Source organism: Pipistrellus hanaki (genome assembly GCF_964339955.1).
Source record: "Pipistrellus hanaki genome assembly, chromosome: 2".
In the NCBI taxonomy this organism is placed as follows: Eukaryota; Metazoa; Chordata; class Mammalia; order Chiroptera; family Vespertilionidae; genus Pipistrellus; species Pipistrellus hanaki.
The window spans coordinates 112070000-112093850 of NC_140504.1; the positions used below are offsets into that span (position 1 = coordinate 112070000).

Here is a 23851-nt window from a genome sequence, read left to right on the forward strand (position 1 = left end):
CACCTTTGGAATCAATTCTGTGACACAGAGATTAGCCTGTGGAACTATATCACCAGAGAGTTGATCAGAAAAAAACTAAGAGGGTAAGGGAAATGTTTCCCTGAACTCTATTACCATTACTCTTGAGGTATTAAGGAGTTCTTATGCTTCTAAGTATAAGATACTGACATGAATCGATAGTACAGAACATGTTAGAAATTGTTTTCATAACATGCTCCCATATCTCAGATTTCTGATACATATGATTTCACTTCATTAGATCCTCATATATACGATTCTACCAAATTCAATTCTAAAACTTGAAAATTACCTTGAAATTTGTGGGAAGCCATAGAAAGGTCCTGGGAAACACATACATTAAATATTAACTACAATGACTGTCATTTTTTATAGTGCTTATGTCATTATTTAGGAATGGTAATTAAGGCACAACATGACTTGTTAATTGCAAACGTAGTCTAAAGAAATACATTTATACATGTGCTTAAAAGCAAATTCGGAGAGGGGACCAGACCATAACAGACTGCAATTCTATTTTCTAAATTGCTGACATTCAAGCAAATGTTCTCATGGAATGTTTGCCTGCTTTGGGGACTGACATTTCCTCTTTGTAACTTGCTTAACAAGGAGACGTGCAGGCCAAGCTCTCCAGTCCACACAGGCAAGGCAGTAGGCCATTACTTGCTGCTGCCACTTGTGCAAGGTTTCTTTACTTCCCCCTTCCCACCCGCTGCCAGCTCTTTGCTGGCTCTTTATTTTGACATGCACATTATCTTGGCTGATTTCTATCATCTTACAGGAGTGGATGACATACCTTAAAAGATTAAGCTGCCTCACCTGGGATTTGTCCAGAAATTATAGCTTCTTGTAGCCTTCTACATTCTCCTATACTCTTGTGTTATCAATAGTGGCTTTCTATTTTATGTTTAGCCACAGAACACAGGCAACTCTGTTAATAGAAGTCAGTTTATATTGTCACTCGTCTTTCATTACAACTACAAGGTTGACTTCCGCTGTCTTGTAACACTTTGCTGCCATCTACGTGTAGAAAAGAGCATAACACTCTTCTAAGCAGCAGAAACTTCCTCATTCCAAAATGAATCAAGTCTCTCTAGACAGATAATAAGGGGAGTTTCAGGGATAATTTACTTCTCCACAAAAATGTAGAAGCTTACCAGAAATTTCTATTTATTTCTCTGTGAAGCAACTTTTTAAAATGGTAAGAGTACTGAGATGCATTATTTAACATAAAGACAAACCAATACTTTTTCTATTATTATCATTATATAAATTTCCTTATAAAGTTTAGTTAATATTGCAACTTCTGCAGTAATAATTGAAAAAAAAGGTAACAAGAAAAGTGGAAGTTTTAAGTCACTTAAATAATTATAATAAAGTGAATTTCTGCAACTTTACAATCTAAATATCTTGCTAAATGATTTAATGAAATGATCGCTAAGCTGAAACATTTTCACAATATTTAATATAAAGTAAATGTAAAGCACCCAAGTAGAAAACATTTACCTACATTATTTAAAATACAATAACTCAACTATCATGACCTAATAGTCAACTAATCTCTACAAACACTCAAGTGCTTCTTTTCCAAGGAAGATGAGAACTATATTGGAACACTAGAGAGTCTTTCAACCTCCAGTCCTCACAAATGTAGATGTCAAACAAAAAAGGAGAAAAACATTCCACTGGGAACCTTAGGCAAAACAAACATACAAACAAACAAACAAAAAAAACCTTCCTCTACTAAACTATTAAATAATTAATTACATAGTAAAGGTAAAGATTGATATTTCAAATCAGGACTAATGATGTGTTAACAGTCCTAAAGAATGCCCCTTAAATGCTTATTTTGTCAATACTACTGATTTCTAAAACACTTTTTACTATTAAATAAACCAGCACCAATAAAATATATAGGAGTGGGAGTAAAAAGGAGACTTAGGAAAAGGTTTTACTCTGGCAAAACAAACAAAACGAAAAGCTTACTTGCTGCTTTCCCTCTACCAGTTCACCATTTACAATAACTACATAATTACTATCAACACTATGTACTTAACCTAGTATAACAAGCAAAACCAAGCCTGCATGCAGATTTACTTGTAAATAAAACAAATTTAAATTCTTCATGAATGATTTTTTATTAACATCCCTAAATAATGTACACATTACATGAACATCACAACAAAGAATAACATAATAAAATCTGCTAGAAATTTTTCAAAATATGAACATATAAATTAAGGCAATTTTCTTATAATTTATTTTTTATTGGTACTGATAAGGTATCCAATCAATGATGAATAAGTTAATAAAAAATTATGTATTAAATTTCTTTGAAATAGAAAGATTTCATTTTATCTCATTATACCAACTTTAAGGATCCAACTTTAACAATAAGAATTTTATAAATTCCACTTGTATTAAGAGGAAAAAGGATCATATTTGAGACCAAAATTTATTAGGTGTTTTAAAAGAGCTGTTAAGTTTAAATTCTTAAATATGCAGTTGATGTTATTTCTTGTGTGGCTGTGTGGTTTGTTTTGTTGTTGTTGAAAGGGGGATAGTCACTAATCTTTTCAAACACTCAAGTGCTTCTTTTCCAGGGAAGATGAGGACTATATTGGAACACTAGAGGACCTTGTAAGAGAGCTAATAACTAAACAAATTATTATTTATGTCTACATTTTAATGTCTGCAGTTATATCATATTCTAATCTAATTGGGAATCCAAAATCACTTTCCATTCATCACTAAAAGTCTAAGACAAATAGTTTCACTCACAATACATTCATTAACTTACTATTTGTGTTCATAAACACACCTAGAAATTGATATTAAGATAAACATGTATATTTAGCTATTATATTTGCATTAATTTTAGCTTAATTGTTGCAAAGCTAAAATAATACTTTGGATTTTATTTGGTAAACAAGTCACTATTGTAAGTGGATTAAAAGTACAAAACCTAACAAATATACCTTTGTGTGGTCCACTAATTATAAGTAAAATTCCAGACATTATTAGCTGTTATCAAAATTACAATACCACCTAGATCTAATAAAACCAAGCAATCTGTTTGAACAGGGAGAGGAGAACTTTCATAGAGTGTTCTCTCTCACATAAATTCTTAATGGACTATAAAGAACTTTTAAAGTGGTTTTAGATTTGAATTCAATTGCTCCAATCCATAACAGACTTCCAAGAAGAATTTGGGCCAGATGACACATGTGACCCACCAGTCCTGTACAATCCCACTTCACCCTCATGGATATAAGACTAAAAATGCTAAATGTCTTACTAAGAATCATAGGCATGAATGTGCCATATTTACATTAGTGCAGCTTATGCATTGTAAGCACAAACATCAAATTATTAAACAAAAAGATTTTGTATTGTTTGCCTTATAATAAACTAGTCACCAATTTTATTAAATATCATAGATACCGAGCTTGCATGATCAATCAGAAAGACATGGCAGTTTGGAGAACAAAAACAAGCAAAAACATGTCATCCAAGCTGTCTATCTATGGAGAATGAAAATACCCTATATTTGTTCCATTCACCCTATCCACTTTATCCGTAAGAGAACTAATTTTCCCAGAAATAAACACATTACTGCATACATGGATATTAGGTCTAAATGCAAACACTCCTTATTAATAGTAATGTTCTCAAAGTTATACTCACTGTTCTTTACCAAGTAAAGCCTTCTACCCATAAGTACCTGCATAATTTCAACATTAATAATTTGCTAACAAATTAGAGTGATTTTATGTTGCTCTGAGCACATTTAAGAATTGCCTATGAAAATATAAAAATTAATTTTAAACTTCATAAAATACATAAGCCTGTATTAATTCATATATATAACTAAGAAAAGTAAGTTATCTTCAGAAACCCAACATGAAATTATAATGGATATATACTAATATGTGGACAAAAATTTATTTGCAATGTTACAATAAAAATATTTTTAAATCTCAAACAGATTAACTGACAGTATAATCATAAAACAGTCTTGGCAATTTCTTTTTAAAAAGTAAGTATATAAATAGGAACAAATTACTCATTTTGGTTATTAAGCTATTGATTCTTCTGGTTACATTCAGAGCAATTATTTGCCTCCCACAGTTTTTAAGGAAACTTACTTACACACCAGGACAATATAAGGGCTCATTATAAAAACTGTATATTGAATTGAATTGAACTCTCCTAACAAAAAGATGGTGATTTTTCCTGATGAGTTCATACTATGGATTTTGATGCTCCCTATATACTAATTTTAGTTTAGTATTACTGACATGTTAACATTACACCTTGCACTGATGTATTTGGGGATCTTCCTAGCTGTGCAAACACTATTCATATGGTATTAATTATAACCAGTTCACTCCAGCAAGGAAAGAACAATGTTTTTAACTCAAACCTAAACATTACCTCACTGTATGTAATAAGTAGTGGGAATGACAAGAGAGGTAAAACCTCAAACATGGGAGTCTGTGTTACCTTCCCTCATATTTCAATGACATATAGCGCCCCCCACCCCCCAGTCTTCTCTGATTAGCAGTAAGACAAGAAAACCAAGCAACCTCAGATGTGGGTTCCAGCCTAGATAGTGGGCTCTGTGGTTCATCAATGGAGTTCCAGGCAGTCCTTTGTGAAGTAAGGGCCAGAGCTGGCTCATTCATTGCCAAGATTTCCTTTACCTCAGAATTCTATGGTCCTTTTAATAAAAAACAAAAACAAAAACAAAACAAGGCTCCAAAAATCCTTTTCCCCTTCATAGTATGTCATAACAAGTTAAAGTTTCAGTGACAGGAATTAGAGACATTTAAATGTGAAAAATATTCTTGCATAAAATTTCAAACTGCAGATGCTGTGAAGGGCAGGCCTCTCCACTTTGACTCACTGTGTTACCTTAGCACATTCATTTCTCCAGATAATTTCCTCATGTTAGCCTAAATTAGGAGCTGAGAACACACAGGGTTTGTGGAGAGTTAGGTGGGGCAGCAGAGCAGCCAACCCTCAGCTCCTAGGACATTTCTTTGCTGCCCTACTTTATTCCCTTGAGATGGACTGTCAGCAACTCCCAGAACTGCTGTTGCAAAAAGGATAGACAGAACAGCCTTACTGGGAAGCTGGCATTTAAGGAAAATTAAAAAAAAAATTAAGAGAAGCAAGCGGATACCGAGGTAAGAGAATTACCAGCAAAAGCAAGTACAAAGGCCCACAAGACCCACAACCGCAGGTGGGTGCTCATTTTACAGATGAAAGGATGGAAGCTTAAGAAGTCTGAGCACTCTGCCAAAATCTAGCATGTGACAGGGCCAGGATCTGAAGTTTTAGGATGTGTACTGGGAATTCCAATGTGAGCCCATGATAAGGGAACTCTGGCCTGTACTGCAGTGCCTCATGAAAACTGTCCTCCCTTCTGCCCATGACAGAGTAACCTACTCAACACTCATCCTAGCATTCTGCATCTGTAAGTTTCTGTGCATCAGGCCCTGGTGAAAGGTAGCAGCAGAGTGGATGAGAAGTTAGGTGAATTCACACAACTTGACTAAATGAACTCTAGAGGTTAGGTGAACTCGCACAACTTGACTAAATGAACAATTGTGTGGGATGTGGGGCTAGATTTAAGAATGCTCTGACAGTTCCCTTTCTAACAGCAACATCTATGCCCCTGCCTACTCCTCATTTTCCTACTCTACTCACACCTCCCTGTCAGGCTCCCCAGGATCCAAAATAAATACAGGAATAAGCAAGGACACAGAAGAACAGTCCTCTCTGCTGTTTGCTCTTGGCAAACTGCGGCTCACGAGCCACATGAGGTTCTTTGGCCCCTTGAGTGTGGCTCTTCCACAAAACACCACGGCCTGGGCGAGTCTATTTTGAAGAAGTGACATTAGAAGAAGTTTAAGTTTTAAAAAATTGGCTCTCAAAAGAAATTTCAATTGTTGTACTGTTGACATTTTAGCTCTCTTGACTAATGAGTTTGCCGACCACTGCTCTAAGTTTTTAATAGGCCATCCCCTTGCTATAATTACACAGTAAAGGGTCACATTGTTGCAATTTTGTTTTGTTCTATAACTGGGTTATTCAGGTACTAACCAGATGTTCAACCTAGGCACCTACCCTTCCCAACCATAAGCAATTCTCCCAGTACATTTAGTCACCTACTTTCCTTCCTCAATTACAGCAGACACAAGAGGTTTAGGTTTCCTGAAGATAAATATGGGAATAAGCGCTCCAGCTATAAATTTTATCTCTCAGGACCAACCAGGAAAATGTCACTGGAGATGACAACTTTGTAATTTTAAGTCCACTACTCTTCAATTTTCATGCATCTTTTTGTTCCTAGCTGCATTCCTGTTCTGGCTTTTCTGTCTCATCTCTGCCTGATTCTGATTTTGCCTGACCACTACTTAGTCAGCTATGCTTCTTGCCGACTAGCTTTCTAAGCTGGAAGTACCACTATGAAGACTATTTAGATTCAGCTCCTTTCTGCTTCCATGTTCAGAATTTGCTAAATGGACCCATACAACTGGAGTAGAAAATCCCACATCACTCACTCAGCTATGCCCCAATTTACCTTCTGGGCACTTATGCCTCCTCGCTATCATAAAACAAAACTAAACAGATAATTTACATAGAATTGACAAGGAAAGTAAGAAAGATAAAGAGTTAGAAAATGAAAGAAAAATATAGAATTATTCAATTTGAATAAGAGAAAGTTAAAGGAAGACTGAATAATGGTTTTCAACACTGAGAAGGAATTAGAAAATCAGAGGAGTAAATAACTTTATCTATAAGAGACACCAAAGGAAGAATAAGCTTAAGAAGAAACTTAGATATGAAAAGAAAGAAATTTCCAGTCCTAAATTGGACACTAACCAGTTTGTGACTTTGATCAGGCAATTTCATTTATAAAATGAAAATTATATTAAATTCTGCCTAAAGTTCCTTTTAACTCTAACATTTCATGATTGCATTAATTTCGTTCCTTAAAAAAACTTAAGGCAATTCCAACATGGCGTTAGGAGAAAACAGGGAATAACATGGAACCACATTTACTATGGAAAAGATCTCGTTCAACACTAAGACTTCAAGAGTGATGCAAGATGATCAAAGAAGTTAAAGGGATGGTGGACACATCAAAACCATGACAGTGAAGGATGCTGAAGAAATAAGAAATTTAAGATAGAAACTATTTAAAAAACATTAATTTATATAGGGGGGGAAAAGAACAATAAAGTAGGCTCCAAAATATTTCACCATCAAAATGAACAATACTATAAACTAGATAATTGTTTCCTAGTTGCATGATGTCATCATGTGAGGTTTAACTACTTTTAATAATGAGTGCATTTCAGTCACCCCTCACTTTTTCCCACATAAGATCAAATCAGCCTCTCAATGGCCTATACTTCATGAGTCATAATATTTCTGTTTATGATTCACAAAATGTCTTCAGTCAGTATTTCCCAGACAGCTGTGAGTTTATTCCAAGAACCAATTTCATCTCCATTGGTTTCCTACAGGAAACCAGACCAACTTCCTATTATTTTATTTTCCTTACTTTTAGCATATCATAGCCCACATCAAATTAACTGGAAGTGAGAGTGATAGAAGACTTCATTCTTTGCAGAGAGAAGCCAACACAAACAATGCCCAGTCTAGAAGTCACAGATTCAAAAGTAAACAAAAAATGTGCTAATATTAGAACCTTCTTTCAGAAGAGTTCCAAACTAAATAATAAGAAATATGTTTTAATTAACCTTTTTATAAGCATTCCACTGTCAGAAAGAACTTTTGTTTAAAAACTATTGTCTATGAATGCAGTAAATCCAACAAAGCTGACTAATATAAAGAAATCAATTATAAAAAACAAAATATGTATTTTCTATCCTATTCCCTAACAAACTACCAGAACAGGCAGACACAGCCCAGTGTATAGAGTCTGGGAGTTCTGGGGACAGAGAGACATCTCCAGAGCATCCTAACAGTCAGTCCATCTTCTCCAGCTGCCCATGCCAGCCTCTGCCCACATCCACTCCTCCATGACTAATGATCAATCTGACTTTACACTACAGCAAAAATAGTGGCAAGAACATGGACTTTTAAAGGACCTCTGACAGTGAATTGTATTCATGCTATTTTCCTAAAACACTAGAGTGTCCGAGTAGTATTTACTCTCATGGACTACATATGCTCAGAAAAAGATTCTGAATGGGAAGAATTTGGTATAAATATTCTAGAGGCCCAATGAAAGAAATTCGAGCACGGGGGCAGGGAGTTTTCCTCAAGCCTGCCTGCAACCTCTCCAATCTGGGACCCCTCAAGGGATGTCCGACTGTCCAGTGGGATTGTGCCTAACCTGGCATTTGGACATCCCTCTCACAATCTAGGACTGCTGGCTCCCCACCGCTTCCCTGCCTGCCTGCCTGATTGCCCCTAACCACTCCCCTGCCAGCCTGATCGACACCTAACTGCTCCCCTGCTGGCCTGATTGCCCCTAACTGCCCTCCCCTGCTGGCCCAATTGCCCCCAACTGCCCTCCTCTGCAGGCCTGTTCCCTCCTAACTTCCCTCCCCTGCAGGCCTGGTCCCCCCCAACTGCCTTCCCCTGCAGGCCTGGTCCCTCCCAACTGCCCTCTCCTGTAGGCCTGGTCCTTCCCAACTGCCAAACCCTGCTGGCCTGATTGCCCAGAAGTGCCCTCCCCTGCTGGCCATTTTGTGGTGGCCATCTTGTGTTCACATTGGGCGGCCATCTTGTATATTGGAATAATAATCAATTTGTATATTACCACTTTATTATATACTAGAGGCCCAGTGCACAAAATTCATGTATGGGGGAGGGCGGTGTCCCTCAGCCCAGCCTGCACCCTCTCCAATGTGGGACCCCTCGAGGAATGTACAAATGGGCAGTCGGACATCCATCTCACAATCCAGGACTGCTAGCTCCCAATTTCTAGACTGCCTGCCTTCCTGATTGCCCCTAACCACTTCTGCCTGCCAGCCTGGTCACCCCCTAACCACTCCCTTGCCAGCCTGATTGATGCCTACCTGATCCCCTGCCAGCCCGTTTGCCCTTAACTGCCCTCCACTGCAGGCCTCATCACCCCTAACTGTCCTCCCTTGCAGAACTGGTCCCCCCCAACTGCCATTCCCTGCAGGCCCAGTCACCCCTAACTGCCCTCCCCTGCAGGCTTGATTGCCCCCAACTCCCCTCCCATACAGGCCTGGTCCCTCCCAATCACCCTCTCCTGCTGGCCTAATAAGCCCACAACTGCCCTCCATTGCAGATCTGGTCCCTCCCAACTGCCTTCCCCTGCCGGCCATCTTGTGGTGGCCATCTTATGTCCACATGGGGGCAGGATCTTTGACCACATGCGGGCAGCCATCTTGTGTGTTGGAGTGATGGTCAATCTTCGTATTACTCTTTTATTAGATAGGATAGAAGCCTGGTGCATGGGTAGGGGTGGGGGCCAGCTGGTTTGCACTGAAGGGTGTCTGGATCAAGGAGGGGTTCCCTTGGGGCATGGGGTGGCTTGGGTGAGGGGCCTGTGGTGGTTTGCAGGCTGGCCATACACCCCAGCGACCCAAGCAAGGACCCTGGTATCTGGGATTTATTTATCTTCTATAATTGAAACTTTGTAGCCTAGAATAGAGCCAAGCCTTCTGCTCGCTCTGTGGTGGCAGCCATTTCTGTTGGGATTTATTTATCTTCTATAATTGAAACTTTGTAGACTGGAGTGGAGGCCTACACTGGCAAGGGCAGGTGGAAAGCTTGGCTTCCTCCATCGCCAGGGGAAATCCTAGCCTCCTGCTCTCTCCAGCTCCATGGCTGCTGCCATTTTGTTGGGATTTATTTATCTTCTATCATTGAAACTTTGTAGCATTGAGTGGAGGCCTAGGCTAGTAAGGGCAGGCAGAAAACTTGGCTTTCTCCATTGCTGGGGAAGCCTAAGCCTTCCTCCTGTTCTGGGTGGCCATAGCCATTTAGGTTAGGTTTATTTGCATATCTGCTCCTGATTGGCTGATGGATGTTGCTTGTGGACTTGGCTTGTGGGTGTAGCTGAGGTAGGGTCAATTTACATATTACTCTTATTATATAGGAGTATATTGGATTCTACTTAGTTTCCTTCTTTTCTTATCATTCTGATTGAATGGGTACAATTTTAGACTTTAAAAGCTCACAGAGTCATTAACTGATAAGAAACAGGGTTTTACCATGTCAAATTCCAAAGCTGAGACATAAAAGAAAAAAGGCCTAAGAAGAATGCATTTAATGCAGATATTACATTAAATATATACCAAGAAACCTAAACACTGGAGCAGTAGTTCTCAAAGTGAAGTCCCAGACCAGGAGCAGCCTCACCTAGGCAGGAAAGTCCTAGAAGAAAAAGTCCTTAGACCCCACTCCAGACATACTGAATCAGAGGCTCAGGGGAAGTGAGCTTCATCATATTCTCTCTTCCATTCCCAAGAAATTTCTAGAAAAGACTCTATTCAATTATATTTCCCTCACAACCCCATAACTTCTAGACCCTCTGTATTCTGGCTTCTCTTCCAGGGTATTGCTAAAATGCTCATTTTAAAAGTCCCAATCATCTCAAAACAATGTCTATTCCCTGGGCCTCCCTCTCCTAGACATATATGAATTTCCTAGCACTGTGGACATTCTCTCCTGTGTGAAATGTCCTAATTCTTTTACTTCTGTGACACAATTCCACCCTCCTGCCTCTCTATCTCCCACTTGCTATCATTGGGAACTACTCTTGCTCCTTCCACAATACAAATACAAGCATATCTCAAAGGTTCATTCTTCAGTCTTCTATTCCTCTTTTTTCAGCTGCTGCTTTGGCATCTCAAGAACATCCAGAAATGAATTTACATTTCTATACCCAAAATCTCTCTCAAATTACTCTAAATAACCTCACGACTTGTTTCCCCTGAATGTTCTTCCAATACTGCCAATGGAATGTATCCAAGAGGGAACTTCTCATTTCCTCTATCAGATTCTAACAGTTCCTCCCCAACACCTTCATCATTCCCATTTCTCATTCCACCATCTTCATCAGCTTCCTATGTCTTCTGAAAACCTACTATAAAGAATGTCTGGGAAGGCACATGAGCATTTCTTTAACTATTGTCAGCTGAATCCAGTGGAGTTGGCAGAGCCAAGGAAAGATACCTTTTGCCAGAGGTAGATATGTTGTCAGCTTGACCTTCAGCTCAGGTACCAGGGGATGGGATTTATTATCTAAATCCAGCCAAGCACCAGGAACAAACACGATTATTCATGCCCACCCAGAAGTGATGATTACAAAGAAGCCCCAAGAATGCACATAATCTCCTTTGTCTTGGGCTTTAGTAAAACTTACTGGGTTTTGATCTATAAAGTAAACCAGATGTATGGGCACTGTCTCTCCATCAGAGGACAGCTGTCCCACCCAGCCCCAGCTTTTTCTTTCTATCTCTGTGTCTGTCTGTTTCTTTAATTTTCTCAATCCCCAACCACCCCTTACTCAGGAATTGGACCATTCTCTAGCCACGCTGGATGTGGAAAAGAGAAAAATATTTACACCCTACCACAAGCCTTAACTATAAAACTCACCTCTGATTCTATTTTTTCTCTGTTCAAAAGCATGTGAAGATTGCACAAACGTAGCCCAACTTTCTACCTAGCCTTACCTCACATTTCTCCTCAACAAACTTTTTGCTCAGCTAATCTAGAATGCTCATCCTCTCTAATAAGAGTTATATGCAAGTTAACCATCACTCTGCTACAAAGATGGCAGAGCCCATAGTGCAGGGCAGGACAGTAGCAGCAGCAATGGGGAAATGGGGCTGGTGTCTTCCCCTGACCAGCCCAGTCACCTCCCGCAGAGGAAGGCCAGACTGTGGCTTAGGCCTGCTCCCCGTAGGACATCTCCTGGGGGCTCCCAGTCTGTGAGAGGGGGCAGGCTTGGCTGAGGGACACTCCCCTCTCCCCATGCACCAATTTTGTACACCGGGTTTCTAGTCATGTTATAAACATGTTCCAAGTTTCCTCATTTCTGACTCTTGGCTTTATATTACTACCTCCATTTTAAATATCTGTTTCCACTAACTATGATTATAAATTTCACTCCCCAACACCTCTTAACAACATGCATAATTCCCTCAAACTAAAGTTCTCCTTCACCTGTCTCTATAGACCCAAATATTTATTGCCAACCTCTGTCACTTGCCACCATGCACCCCTACAAAAGGTGAGACCCTCCACAACAGAAATGGGTTTTACAGATCTTTGTGTACTGCACTTGACCATGAATGCAAATATTTGTTCAAGGGCTAAATGATATTAAAGCCAAAGTTCATACCAAGTACCATTTCTGCCACTTAACCAGCCTTTGAGAGTAGGTGAAACACAGTACAAACAGATAAACTTCACATACATAACAACTTAGGAGCAATCGACTCAATTTCCTATGCTTTCTAAACTTACTGCAACATTAGGCTCACTTCAAAGTAAGGAAAGTATGTCAGATTTTTTGAATTACAAAAACTTTTTAAAAAAAGATCGGCTCACTTATTACCAAAATGGAAAATGGGAGGCTTTCTATGAATAAATCTTTATAAAATGTCCTGCATCTCATACCATGTCAGTTTACAGTTTTCAGAGATGATAAACTATCTGCAATCCCAAAAGAAACTTCTTGATCTGAAGGAGTTAAATAACAGAGCATTCATTCCAAAACATTCTATTTTGTCTGGAAGATACTCTCAAGTTTGATCAGGAAGGCAGAGCAGCTTGATAAATTATAATGTGAAAGATGCATTGATTACTTCAGTTAGGGATAAGTAATTCATTCCTGGAGTGATAAAGAGTCACTGCTTCTCTAAGGACAGAGGGGTGATAATCTCTCAACACCTGGGGTGCAGGATACTCTTTGGAAATGAGAGGAAATGTTTAAAATCATTTAGAACAGTTGCTCTGTTCTAATCTTAATACCTTTCACAAATCAAAGCTTAAGCCTGGATATAGTACAGAATCATTAGAGATTAAGAAAGGAGTTAATTTTTTCCCCCTAAAAAACAGACAAGAAGTGTTTTTATTGATTGGCATGTAGCCACCCTTCAAGGTCAGTATTTTAGAGAAAAAGTATAAGGATTTACACTCAAGTTTTAAATTTGATATCAGTTATAAAACACAGGGCTTACCACTGTGTTTCTCTATGTTCTACACCTGGTTTCATTTTATCTAATTCATAATTTCTCCCTTAAAATAGCAGAGATATAAAACATGCATACAGCTTCCATACTGTCCTAACTTGGGATATGGAGAAATAGCAAATAAGTAACAAATTACCATAAATACTTTCTGAAATAAGACTGCTGAATTCATTAATCAAACAGCAAAAAATACTAATAGAGTTTCTGGGATGTTTTAAGTTAGAGTTAATTCGCTTTTATTTCAAAGTTCCAATAACTATCCTGATTAAATAAGTATCTAAATAGACATCACATCATCCCTGGGTTCAGATTTCACTCACTCAATTGAGCACCAGACTTCAGCACCAAAAACTTGACTGAAACTAACTGCTAGAACCCTAGGGGTGGGCTGCTCAGGTTTACTGCAATTTGTTCCAGAATAAAAAAACTACCAGAGAAAATAAATCAACATTAGCTGTATCATACTGGGGTAACAAAAAGCTAGTAAGATTTTCTTCCAATGATTTTTACTACTTATAAAAAATTTAACTTCATCAATTTAATATATTATCAAAACTCAAAAATAGTATTTTCTCAGCCAATGATATAACTACTATCAAAAATTAATATTAAAATAGAAGTTTTATTAAGTTTTTCCAACCTTTAAAAAAACAACAACACCTCATCTACAATGTAATTTCAAATGCAGAAAATACATCCAAGTGGGGCTTATAACCAAAAAACCAACCCAAAATAAATGAGTATTGCTATTTTAATGTTAGTAGTAAGGTTATATTATATTGATCAATAACAGAGAATGTACTTAAAAATATATTAATATTTCTATTAGGATTAATACTTAAACTAACATTAATGATAAAACTTAGGACTATGGTTGTATTACTGCATTAGAAATAACAAACAAAAAATAAAACACAGACTAAATTCAGGAGCACAGCCAGCAAAACCATGACAACAGAAAGGGCTTACTTTGACATGGCTCTGGGCGCCAAGGTTGTAGATCTCGGTGGGCTTTACTTCATTGATGATCTTTACAAGGCAGGTGCTGTCAGTGAGATCACCGTAGTGTAACTTCATGTCTTTAGGGTTCAAAAACATAGCATTAGATAGAAGAAAATGACATAAGCCCAATTTTTTAAAATATCAAAATTGAAATGCATATTCTTAAAGTCTATAAACCAGACTGGTTCCAGATCAGCAAAGACTTTAAAAAGTGAAATATTCGTATTTGTTGCTTGTGTCCCTACAGGATTTATAAAAACTCAGATTAACTTAAAAAAACAACATTATGACAGATGTTATATAATTAACTACAGCTTCCAGGTGGTTGTAAGGTATGTTACCTAAGAGTGAGATTCAGACAAAAAAAAAAAAAAAAAAAAAATTGCCCTAATGTGGATACTATCTAAAAAAAATCAAATACACTAATAAAAGTGAAGACAGCTATGTTCTTATACTGTTATCTAACAATTTTCAAGTACTTCATAAGCATCAATCCTTTAACCATCTATGAAATGTGTGAAGTATGACATAGGTGATTAAAGGACAACTAGCCTACTCTAACCATAAATCTAAGCATATCCTTACATTGACTTCATTAGTCAAGGACACACATATATGGATGATTTGCCAACTTGACCTTTTCATAATTTTTACACAATATTGACTTATGTCTGGATCCAATGGCAGTGCCATCCTGTATTTTGCATAAATATAACAATTTTAAGATGGATTAATAAATAACCTAAATATTAAGATTTACTAAGGACAATGAGGTCATCATCCTAATGATGTCACTATCTGTACAAGTAACCCAAGGCTCTGAAGTAAATATGAAATCACTTATGGTTTAAAGCTAACTAGATTATCCCTGCTAGCTGGAAAAACTGGATGAGTAAAATAGGATAAACTAGGAAGCTAAAAAATGCCATGTCCTAGTCCCAGCTCTGTCTTTTACATGGTATATAGCCTTGATAAAGTGACATCATCTCCGCCTCCATTTCCTCATCTGTAAAATGGGAGTCATAAGAAAGATCACATGGGAAAACACAGTGACTGTGCCAAGTAAATCCTACAAATACATACGGGCAATTTTAGTAACAAAAATAACAAACAACTGTAAATACTGACAATGATCTACACAGCAATTAAATACAGTTTTTACTGCCATTTGTTTTGGGACCTGTCTTTTAAAATTAAATAAATGTACAAAGATTGTTTAACTTAATTACATTAGAACAAACAAAAAGTAAGAATATTCCAAAACTATGAAGCTGATCTTACTTGAGGGGATAAGAACACCTGAAGCAAGTGGTCAAAGGTATGTCTTCTGTTGGTTTCTAGAGTGGCAAGACCTGACCAACATCCTTGTAACAGACTCACCAAGATGACACTGTGGCCTGAGGCCAGAAATCAACAAAGGGTTTTCAAAAATTGCAGATATCATTCAATACAGGTAATTTAGGATCAATAACTACAACTTCATAGGCTTTGAGAAAAAGGACTTTAGAAAATATCTCATAATATAGTCTGTTAGAGAAAGTGATTTTAGAAATGACAATTACTTACTTCCTTCAATATGAGCCTGGGGGTTCTTATACAGATGTTCAATTCGGCCAGTATTGAATGAACTGGATCTCCGTACAATTCCATGAACCTGCATTTTCAGTGTGGGAAGATATGAATAAATTATAAATGTACAATAAAGACTAATGAGCAACTCAAGAGTTCTTTTGATAATGTTTAGCTTTGCAAACTATATATACATACATAAATACACACATATATATGTGTGTGTGTATATATATATATATATATATATATATATATAATTTATAAAAATTATTTTTGCATTATTAAAAATTCCCATGCTTCCATTTCCACCAACCACTGTACTCCAGCCACAGTGCTCTACCTCCACTTTCATCACTGTTTGTACTGCTAATCTCAAAAAAAAAAAAGTAATCACATAGTTACGTGATTTCACAGCAAGTGTTCAGTGGTAGATACTCAGATGTCTCCTTTTATAAACACACATACAGCCTTACTGTTGATAAAAATATCTCTTCCATTTGAAACTGAAGACAGACCATGTGAGTTCATATCAGTAAAACAGCCTTGCAACCTCTTCAACACAGAACAGGAGGCCAAATGGCTCCAAACACCACCACATCTGTCATCTGTTCAGTGTCCTTGGACCTTTGTATCTCACTCTTTATATATATATATATATATATATATATATATATATATATATACACATATATACATACACACATACATACACACACATACACACACACACACACACACATATATATATATATATATATATATATATATATATATATATATATATATATATATTTGGGCCCACAAATATAATCAGAGAGCAGTTGCTGTGTGGGAAAGTAAGAAAGCTAATAGATTGGGAGGGAAAACTTATTAAAGACTTACAGAAAATTAAAATAAAGAGAGGACTTTTTAAAAAAAATTGATCATTAAATTAACCATGGTAAGTGTGAGGGGGGAAAAGTAATTGAATAAAAATGCATACCTGTCTAATACTGAGTAAAAGAATATTTGTATCTGATATGTAAGCTAAATTGTTCAAGTTCTGGTACCTTTCCTTCTTGTGTCAGGATTGCTCCCTTTGTGTTGCCAGTGCTAACACCAACTATTGTCACTACCTGTGCAAGTTTCAGTTTCACTGATGGCAGTTTAATTTCTTCATTTATTTCAGAGTTGTTCCTTCTAATGCTTGGTAGTATCATTTGTAGCTGAACACACTTCTATATTTTAATTTAATTGTTTTCTGTCTATTCCAAACAAAAACTAATTCTTGGCATGACTCAAATATCCCAAGTGCAGCGGGAAATTATAAGCACATAAGACTTCTTTCAAATAGAAAAAATATGCCATCATCATTTTACATGGCATACAGAGAAAGTGACATCTACAAAAGGATACCACACTCCCACAATCAATAATTCTGTTGGTTAGTTGCTTTATAGTCAAAGAGAAAAGCATCCATACACTTATTTGCCAAAAGAACTATACAAAAAAATTTGGTAAACTTGAAAATATTTTAAGAAGGACATATCACAACTTTGGTTGACAAGGTGATAGAATTTAGAAAACATTAATTGAGATGAGGGTATACATATCTATTTCTTAATATAAAAGTGAAGAAAATAACATTTATATTAAACTTGGGATTTATTCTACTTGAAGGTCTCCAATTTTTCCAGTTATTATTAACTAGAGGCCCAGGGCATGAATTCATGCATGGGTGGGATCTGGCCGGCCAACCCCTAAGGGAGCCATTGGGGTCGGGCCAGTGGAGGGAGGGGATACAGGAGGTTTGCCAGCCAGCCTGCCCCCAATGGGTTGAGGGGCCAATTGGGGCAAGGATGGTGGGGAGAGGGACTGTGGGAGGTTGGCTGCCGGCCCCACCTCCCAAATTGGGGCTCAACCAGGGCTGTGCCAGTGGGGGGGGGGGCTCACAGGAGGTTGGCCGGCCCCACCCACAATGGGGGCAGTGATTAGGGGAAGGGACAGTAGGGGGGAAAGGCCACTGGTGGTCAGCCAGATGACCCCACCCTTGATCGGGGTGTTGAGGACAACTGGAGGCTGGGCCAGCTGGGCAGAGGGGCCATGGAAGGTTTGTGGATGCCAATAGGAGCCCTTATAGGGCCAGTTGGCCGCTGCAGTGCACGTCATAGTGACCAGTAGTTTCAGTCATTCCGGTCGTTCCTCCATTCCAGGGGCTGGCTTTTATATATAGACTACTGGCCCGGTGCATGAAATTTGTGCACTTCTGGTGATCCCTCAGCCCAGCCTGCACAATCTCGCAGTCTGAGAACCCATGGGAGATGTCTGACTGATGGCTTAGGCCCACTCTTATGACTGGAGCAGTGCTCCCCCTGTGGGAGTGCACTGACCACCAGAGGGCAGCTCCTACATTGAGCATATGCCCTCTGGTGGTCAGTACACATCATAGTGACCAGTCCTTCCACCATTAGGTCAATTTGCACATTAGCCTTTTATTATACAGGATTGCAAAGTTGAACTGCTCTACAAATTTAATGTTTATTAGAAAGCAAGTTCACAAATGTACTTATATATAGAAAAATTTGTGTTTACCTCCAAAATTATTTCTGAAATACAAATTTTTCAGTTTTATTTCATTGGATACATAATAATTTATTTATTCTAAAAAGAGATAATTTAAACTTGACAAAGAAAAACACAATAAAATATGGCTATGTCTATTTTTTCTCTTGATTGGTTAATTCTGGGTAAGTCACATATTGGAACAACTCAAAGAGAAATGCCATATACAAATACATGGTATATAAACATATAAGCTCTGATTTTCTAAAAGTAAATAATATTGATGGATTCAGTATGAAAATCAGACAACTGCACAAAGTTACAGCATGTTAATAATACAAGAGTGACAATAAAGTATTAAGCACTAGTGTTTTTTGTGTGTCCTTTACTTAATACCAAATAATATGTTTTAATTTTCCCTCAGTCCCACATTTTGGTACATGTATACAGGGAAAGAAAGACCGGCCAAATGCTTATTCCATGATAGCAAGTGTTGTTCTAAGAACTATGAAAGCTAAGTCTGTCCACTTTTGAAACAGGTAAAATGCAAACTTCAAGACAAGCCAAAATCTGTGCAAACTGGATAATCTAGTTAAGAATTTGAGATTAGTGGCTTTCTCGTTACGGAAGAGATGTAAGTAGGGTTTTTCTTGTTTTGTTTTTATAAGGATTTTGGGGAAAAGAGATGATGAATTAGAAAACCAAAGTGAAAAGAAAAATGAGCTGCATGTGACTCCCTGTAAACTTAGTCATTATTAAAATATGGCAGTTCAAAAAAATATAATTCTGAAAAACTGAGGTCTTAAAATAAATGGAAGTGATTATTTTGACAAATTAATTTCATGTCCCATTTAACTAAGAGATGAAAAAGAAAATTCCAAGCTCTCTCATTGTCAAAACAAAGTTTGTTTGACTTAAAAACCTAATCTGATTAGGCAATACTTAAAGAAATCCTTCCTTTCTTCTTCCCTTCCAGCCTTCCTTCCATTCCTCTCTTCTTCCAAGCAAGAAATCCATTTGTTTGTTTATTTACTTAGTATTTCATATAGTCAAAAATAGAAAATTTTTACCACTAGATTTAAAATTCTTCAGTATCTAGATTTTTCTTGGATGCAATAATGCCTTCAGGTATGTTTAATGCCACTTGTTTGTTTTTTTTGTAAAAGTATAAGTTTGGTGGGTAACATCAATAGCTAACATGTACATGGCAATGACTATGTGTCAGACACTGTTGTTTATAGATATTAAAATACCTGATCTTCACAACAACTTTTTATTACTGCTCCAATTCTACAGAGGATGCTGCCTGAGTAACACAGCTTATAAGCAGTCATGTTAAAGGCTGGGCGGGGCTCTGGCTGGGAGGCTCAGTTGGTTGGAGCATCATCCTGCATACAAAACGGTTGTGAGTTCGATTGCTGGTCAGGGCACATACCTAAGTTGTGGGTTTGATCCCTGGTTGAAGTGCACATGGGAGGCAACCTACTGATGTTTCTCTCTCTCTCCCTCCCTCTGTCTCTCTCTAAAATCAATAAACATATGTATACTCTGGTGATAATTTAAAAAAAGAAGAAAGGATTGACATGGTCAAAAATGCTAAAACTCCTTATGGTTTCAAAATGAAACTATAAAAAGCTTTCTTCACCATAGATTCTAGGATATCCAACAACCCAGAAAAAAATATTTCAGAGATCGTCACAGATCAAGAATGGAATAGTAGAAACTCCATATCCTAACAAATAATTTATGAAATAAAAATTACACAATCTTTTATATCCTATTTTTGTTCTCCTGATCTCCCTAGTTATGATACCTTTCTTGGAAGTGAAACCCACAATTCACCTATTCTTTAACTTCTTATATGTGTTGATGTAGTTGTCACCCAGTTATTTAATATAGGTTTTTCACATATTCAAAGATAAATTTTAGCTTTTAAAGAGTTTAATTCTGTCCTTCATTTCTCTTGTTTCTCTCTGTATTTGTACAGTTTACATTCAATATTATTTTGCATTAGTTTCAGGTGTACAAAATATGCTGCTGGCTCATAGCAAATAATGACTCTAGGAAAAGCACTGGAAACTAGAACTCAGTTTCGTAAGAAGCTTCACTTATGTCAGTTTTCCTTGTTCCCTTATAATGGAAGGAATATAATGTGCACAGGACCAGGAACCTAGGACATGTAATATCCTGCCTTCCACTAATGCTAAGTATAAGTAGTGAACTGGACAAAGGAGCCTCTACAAAATCTGTAGCAGCACCAAGCACTGTGTGACTCTATTACTCCCATAACCATGAGCCTCGTAGACCCCACAGAGCTCCTCTGGACTGTCTATCACAGACTGTCCAACTGATGGCTTAGTTCCGCTCTTCTAGCTGAGCAGTGCACACTGAATCATCATGATAACCTTAGGGAAAAGAGTGCCTAACAGCCCCATCCATGGGAAGGAACTAAGCCTTAGAAAGGTCCAATGACTTCAATAAAAATTAGGGTGCATCTATTATTCTTTGGCATTAGTGTTTTAGGTTTCTTTTAATATATACCCAGAAGTAGAAAAATGGGGACATATATCAGTTCCATTATGGTTTTCATTTGCATTTCTCTTGAGGTTGCAGGCTTTTCATATGTCTATTGTTCATTTAAATGTTCTCTTTGGAGAAATGTCCATTAGGTCCTCTGCACATTTTTTAATTGGACTATTTGGGGGTTTTTTGTTTTGTTTTGTTTTGTTTTTGGTGTTGAGTTGCATGTGTTCTTTATATTTTTGGATATTTACCTCTTATCAGATATATCATTAGTGAATATCTTTTCCCACTCAATTGGATGTCTTTGTCTTGATGATGGTTTCCTTTGCTATGCAAAACAATTTAAGTGGGATGTAGTCCCATTTTTTTACTTTCCTTTATGTTTCCCTTACTAGAGGAGATAAATCAGAAAAATTATTGCAATTAGAAATGTCAGGCCCTAGCTGGCTTGGCTCAGTGGGTAAAGCATCAGCCTGCGGACTGAAGGGTCCCAGGTTCAATTCCGGGCAAGGGCATGTACCTTGGTTGCAGGCACATCTCCAGGAGGGGGTGTGCAAGAGGCAGCTGATCGATGATTCTCTCTCATCGATGTTTCTAACTCTCTATCCTTCTCTCTTCCTCTCTGTAAAAAATCAATAAAATATATTAAAAAAAAAAAAAAAAAGAAATGTCAGAAATTTTACTGCCTATGTTTTCTTCTAGGGGTTTTATGATTTCAAGTCTTACACTTAAGTCTTTAATGGATTAAGTCTTTAATCCATTCCAAGTTTATTCTTGTATGTTCTGTAAGAAGGTGGTCTAGTTTCACTTTTTTGCATATATTGTTCAATTTTCCCAACACCATTTATTGAACAGACTGTCTTTATCCCCCTGTATGTTCTCATCTCCTTTGTAAAGTATTAATTGATCATATAGTCATGGCTTTATTTCTTGGTTCTCTATTCTGTTCCATTGATCTATGTATGTTTTTATGTTAATACCATGCTATTTTGATTACTATATCTTTCTAGAACATTTTGGTATTAGGTAGTATAATACCTCTGTCTTGGTTCTTTCTCAAGATTGCTGTAGCTATTGGGTATTTTTTGTGGTTCCATATAAAATTTTTATTTATGTTATAGTTCTGTGAAATATGCCTTTGGTATTTTAATAAGGATTACATTGAACTATAGATTGTTTTGGGTAGTATGGACATTTTAATAATGTTAATTCTTTTTACCCATGAGAATGGTATATGCTTCCATTTATTTCTATCTTCTTCAATTTCTTTCCCCATTATTTTATAATTGCCCAAGTGCAAGTCTTTTTATCTACTTGGCTAAATGTATTCCTATGTGGTGTTTTGTTTTTTTTCATTCAATTGTAATTGAATAGTTTGTTTACTTACTTTCCCTTTCTAGTGATTAATTATCCTATATAATAAAGAGGTAATATGCAAATTGACCCTCACACCCTCACACAAGATGGCCACCCCATGTGGTCAAATATGGCTGCCACAAGATGGATGGCAGGGGAGGGTAGTTGTGGACGATCAGGCCAGCAGGAGAGGGCAGTTAGGGGTTACCAGACCAGCTGGGGAGGGCAGTTAGGGGTGACCAGACCAGCTGGGGAGGGCAGTTAGAGCCAACTGGGCCGGCAGGGGAGGATAGTGGGGGCAACCAGCCTGTAAGGAGGGCAGTTGGGGGAGACCAGGCCTGAAGGGGAGGGCAGTTGAGAAGGACTGGGCCTGCAGGGGAGGGCAGTTGGAGGTGACCAGGCCTGCAGGGGATGGCAGTTGGGGGCAATCACGCTGGCAGGGGAGCAGTTAGGCATCAATCAGGCTGGCAGAGGAGTGGTTAGGGGATGGTCAGTCTGGCAGGTAGAAGCAGTTAGGGGCAATCAGGCAGGCAGGCAAGCAGTTGGGAGCCAGCAGTAAGAGGGATGTCGAGGGGTCCTGGATTGGAGAGGGTGCAGGCTGGACTGAAGGATACCCCCCTCCAAGTGCACAAATTTCATGCACCAGGCCTCTAGTTAATATATAAAAATACAGCCAATTTCTAAATATTTCTTTTGTATCCTACTACTTTACTAAATTCCTTTATAAATTCTAGTAGTTCTATATATTCAATATCATGTCATAAGAAAATAATGACTGTTACTTCCTCCTTTCTAATTTGGATACCTGTTATTTCTTCTTGTTGTCTGATTGTTGTGGCCATGGCTTAGACTACTTTGTGAAATAATGGTAGTGAAAGTAGACATTCCTGTCTTGTTCCCGATCTTAAGAGAAATGCTTGCAATTTTTGCCCTTTGAGTATGTTAGCTATGGGTTTGTCATGTGAGTCTTTATTATATTGAAATATGTTCTATTCCCACTTTGCTGAGAAATTTCATTATAAATGGGTGCTACATTTTATCAAATGCTTCTTCTGCATCAACTGATATGATCAAATATTTCTATCTTTCATTTTGAATATGTATTGTATCACATTAACTGATTGCCAGATATTGTACTAACTTTGTGTACCAGGAATAAATCCCACTTGATCATAATGTGTGATCTTTTTAATGTATTGCTGAATTCAATTTGCTAATATTTTGTTGAGGGTTTTTGCATCTATGTTTGTCAGGGACATCGGCCTATAATGTTCTTTTTAGTGTTAATTTGGTTTTGAAATTAGGATAATGCAGGTCTCCTTGTAAAATAAGTTAGGGAGTCTTCCCTCCTCTTGAATTTTTTGGAATAGTTTGAGGACATGTATTAGTTCTTCTTTTAATGTTTGGTGAAATTCACCCATGAAGCCATATGGTCTATGACTTTTTTTGTAGGCACTTTTTTTATTATTATTATTACTGTTTCAATTTCCTTAGTTGCAATCAGTCTGGTCAGATTTCTTGTTTTGTCTTAATTCAGTTTTGGAAGATTGTATGTTTCTAGGACTTTATTCATTTTTTCCTGAATATCCAATTTGTGGCATAAAGTTGCTTGTAATATT

The 23851-nt window shown here is 37.4% G+C and overlaps 1 protein-coding gene across 1 annotated transcript in view; it reads right to left on the reverse strand.

Annotated features, from left to right (window-relative positions):
* GMDS (GDP-mannose 4,6-dehydratase) overlaps positions 1–23851 on the reverse strand; it is a 609262-nt gene that overhangs the window by 433132 nt on the left and 152279 nt on the right. Inside the window, exons 3-4 of the mRNA XM_084873318.1 lie at positions 15807–15894; positions 14208–14317 (exon numbers count right to left, since the gene is read on the reverse strand). Of these exons, the coding sequence (XP_084729444.1) occupies positions 14208–14317; positions 15807–15894 (198 nt within the window). The remainder of the gene's footprint in view (positions 1–14207; positions 14318–15806; positions 15895–23851) is intronic.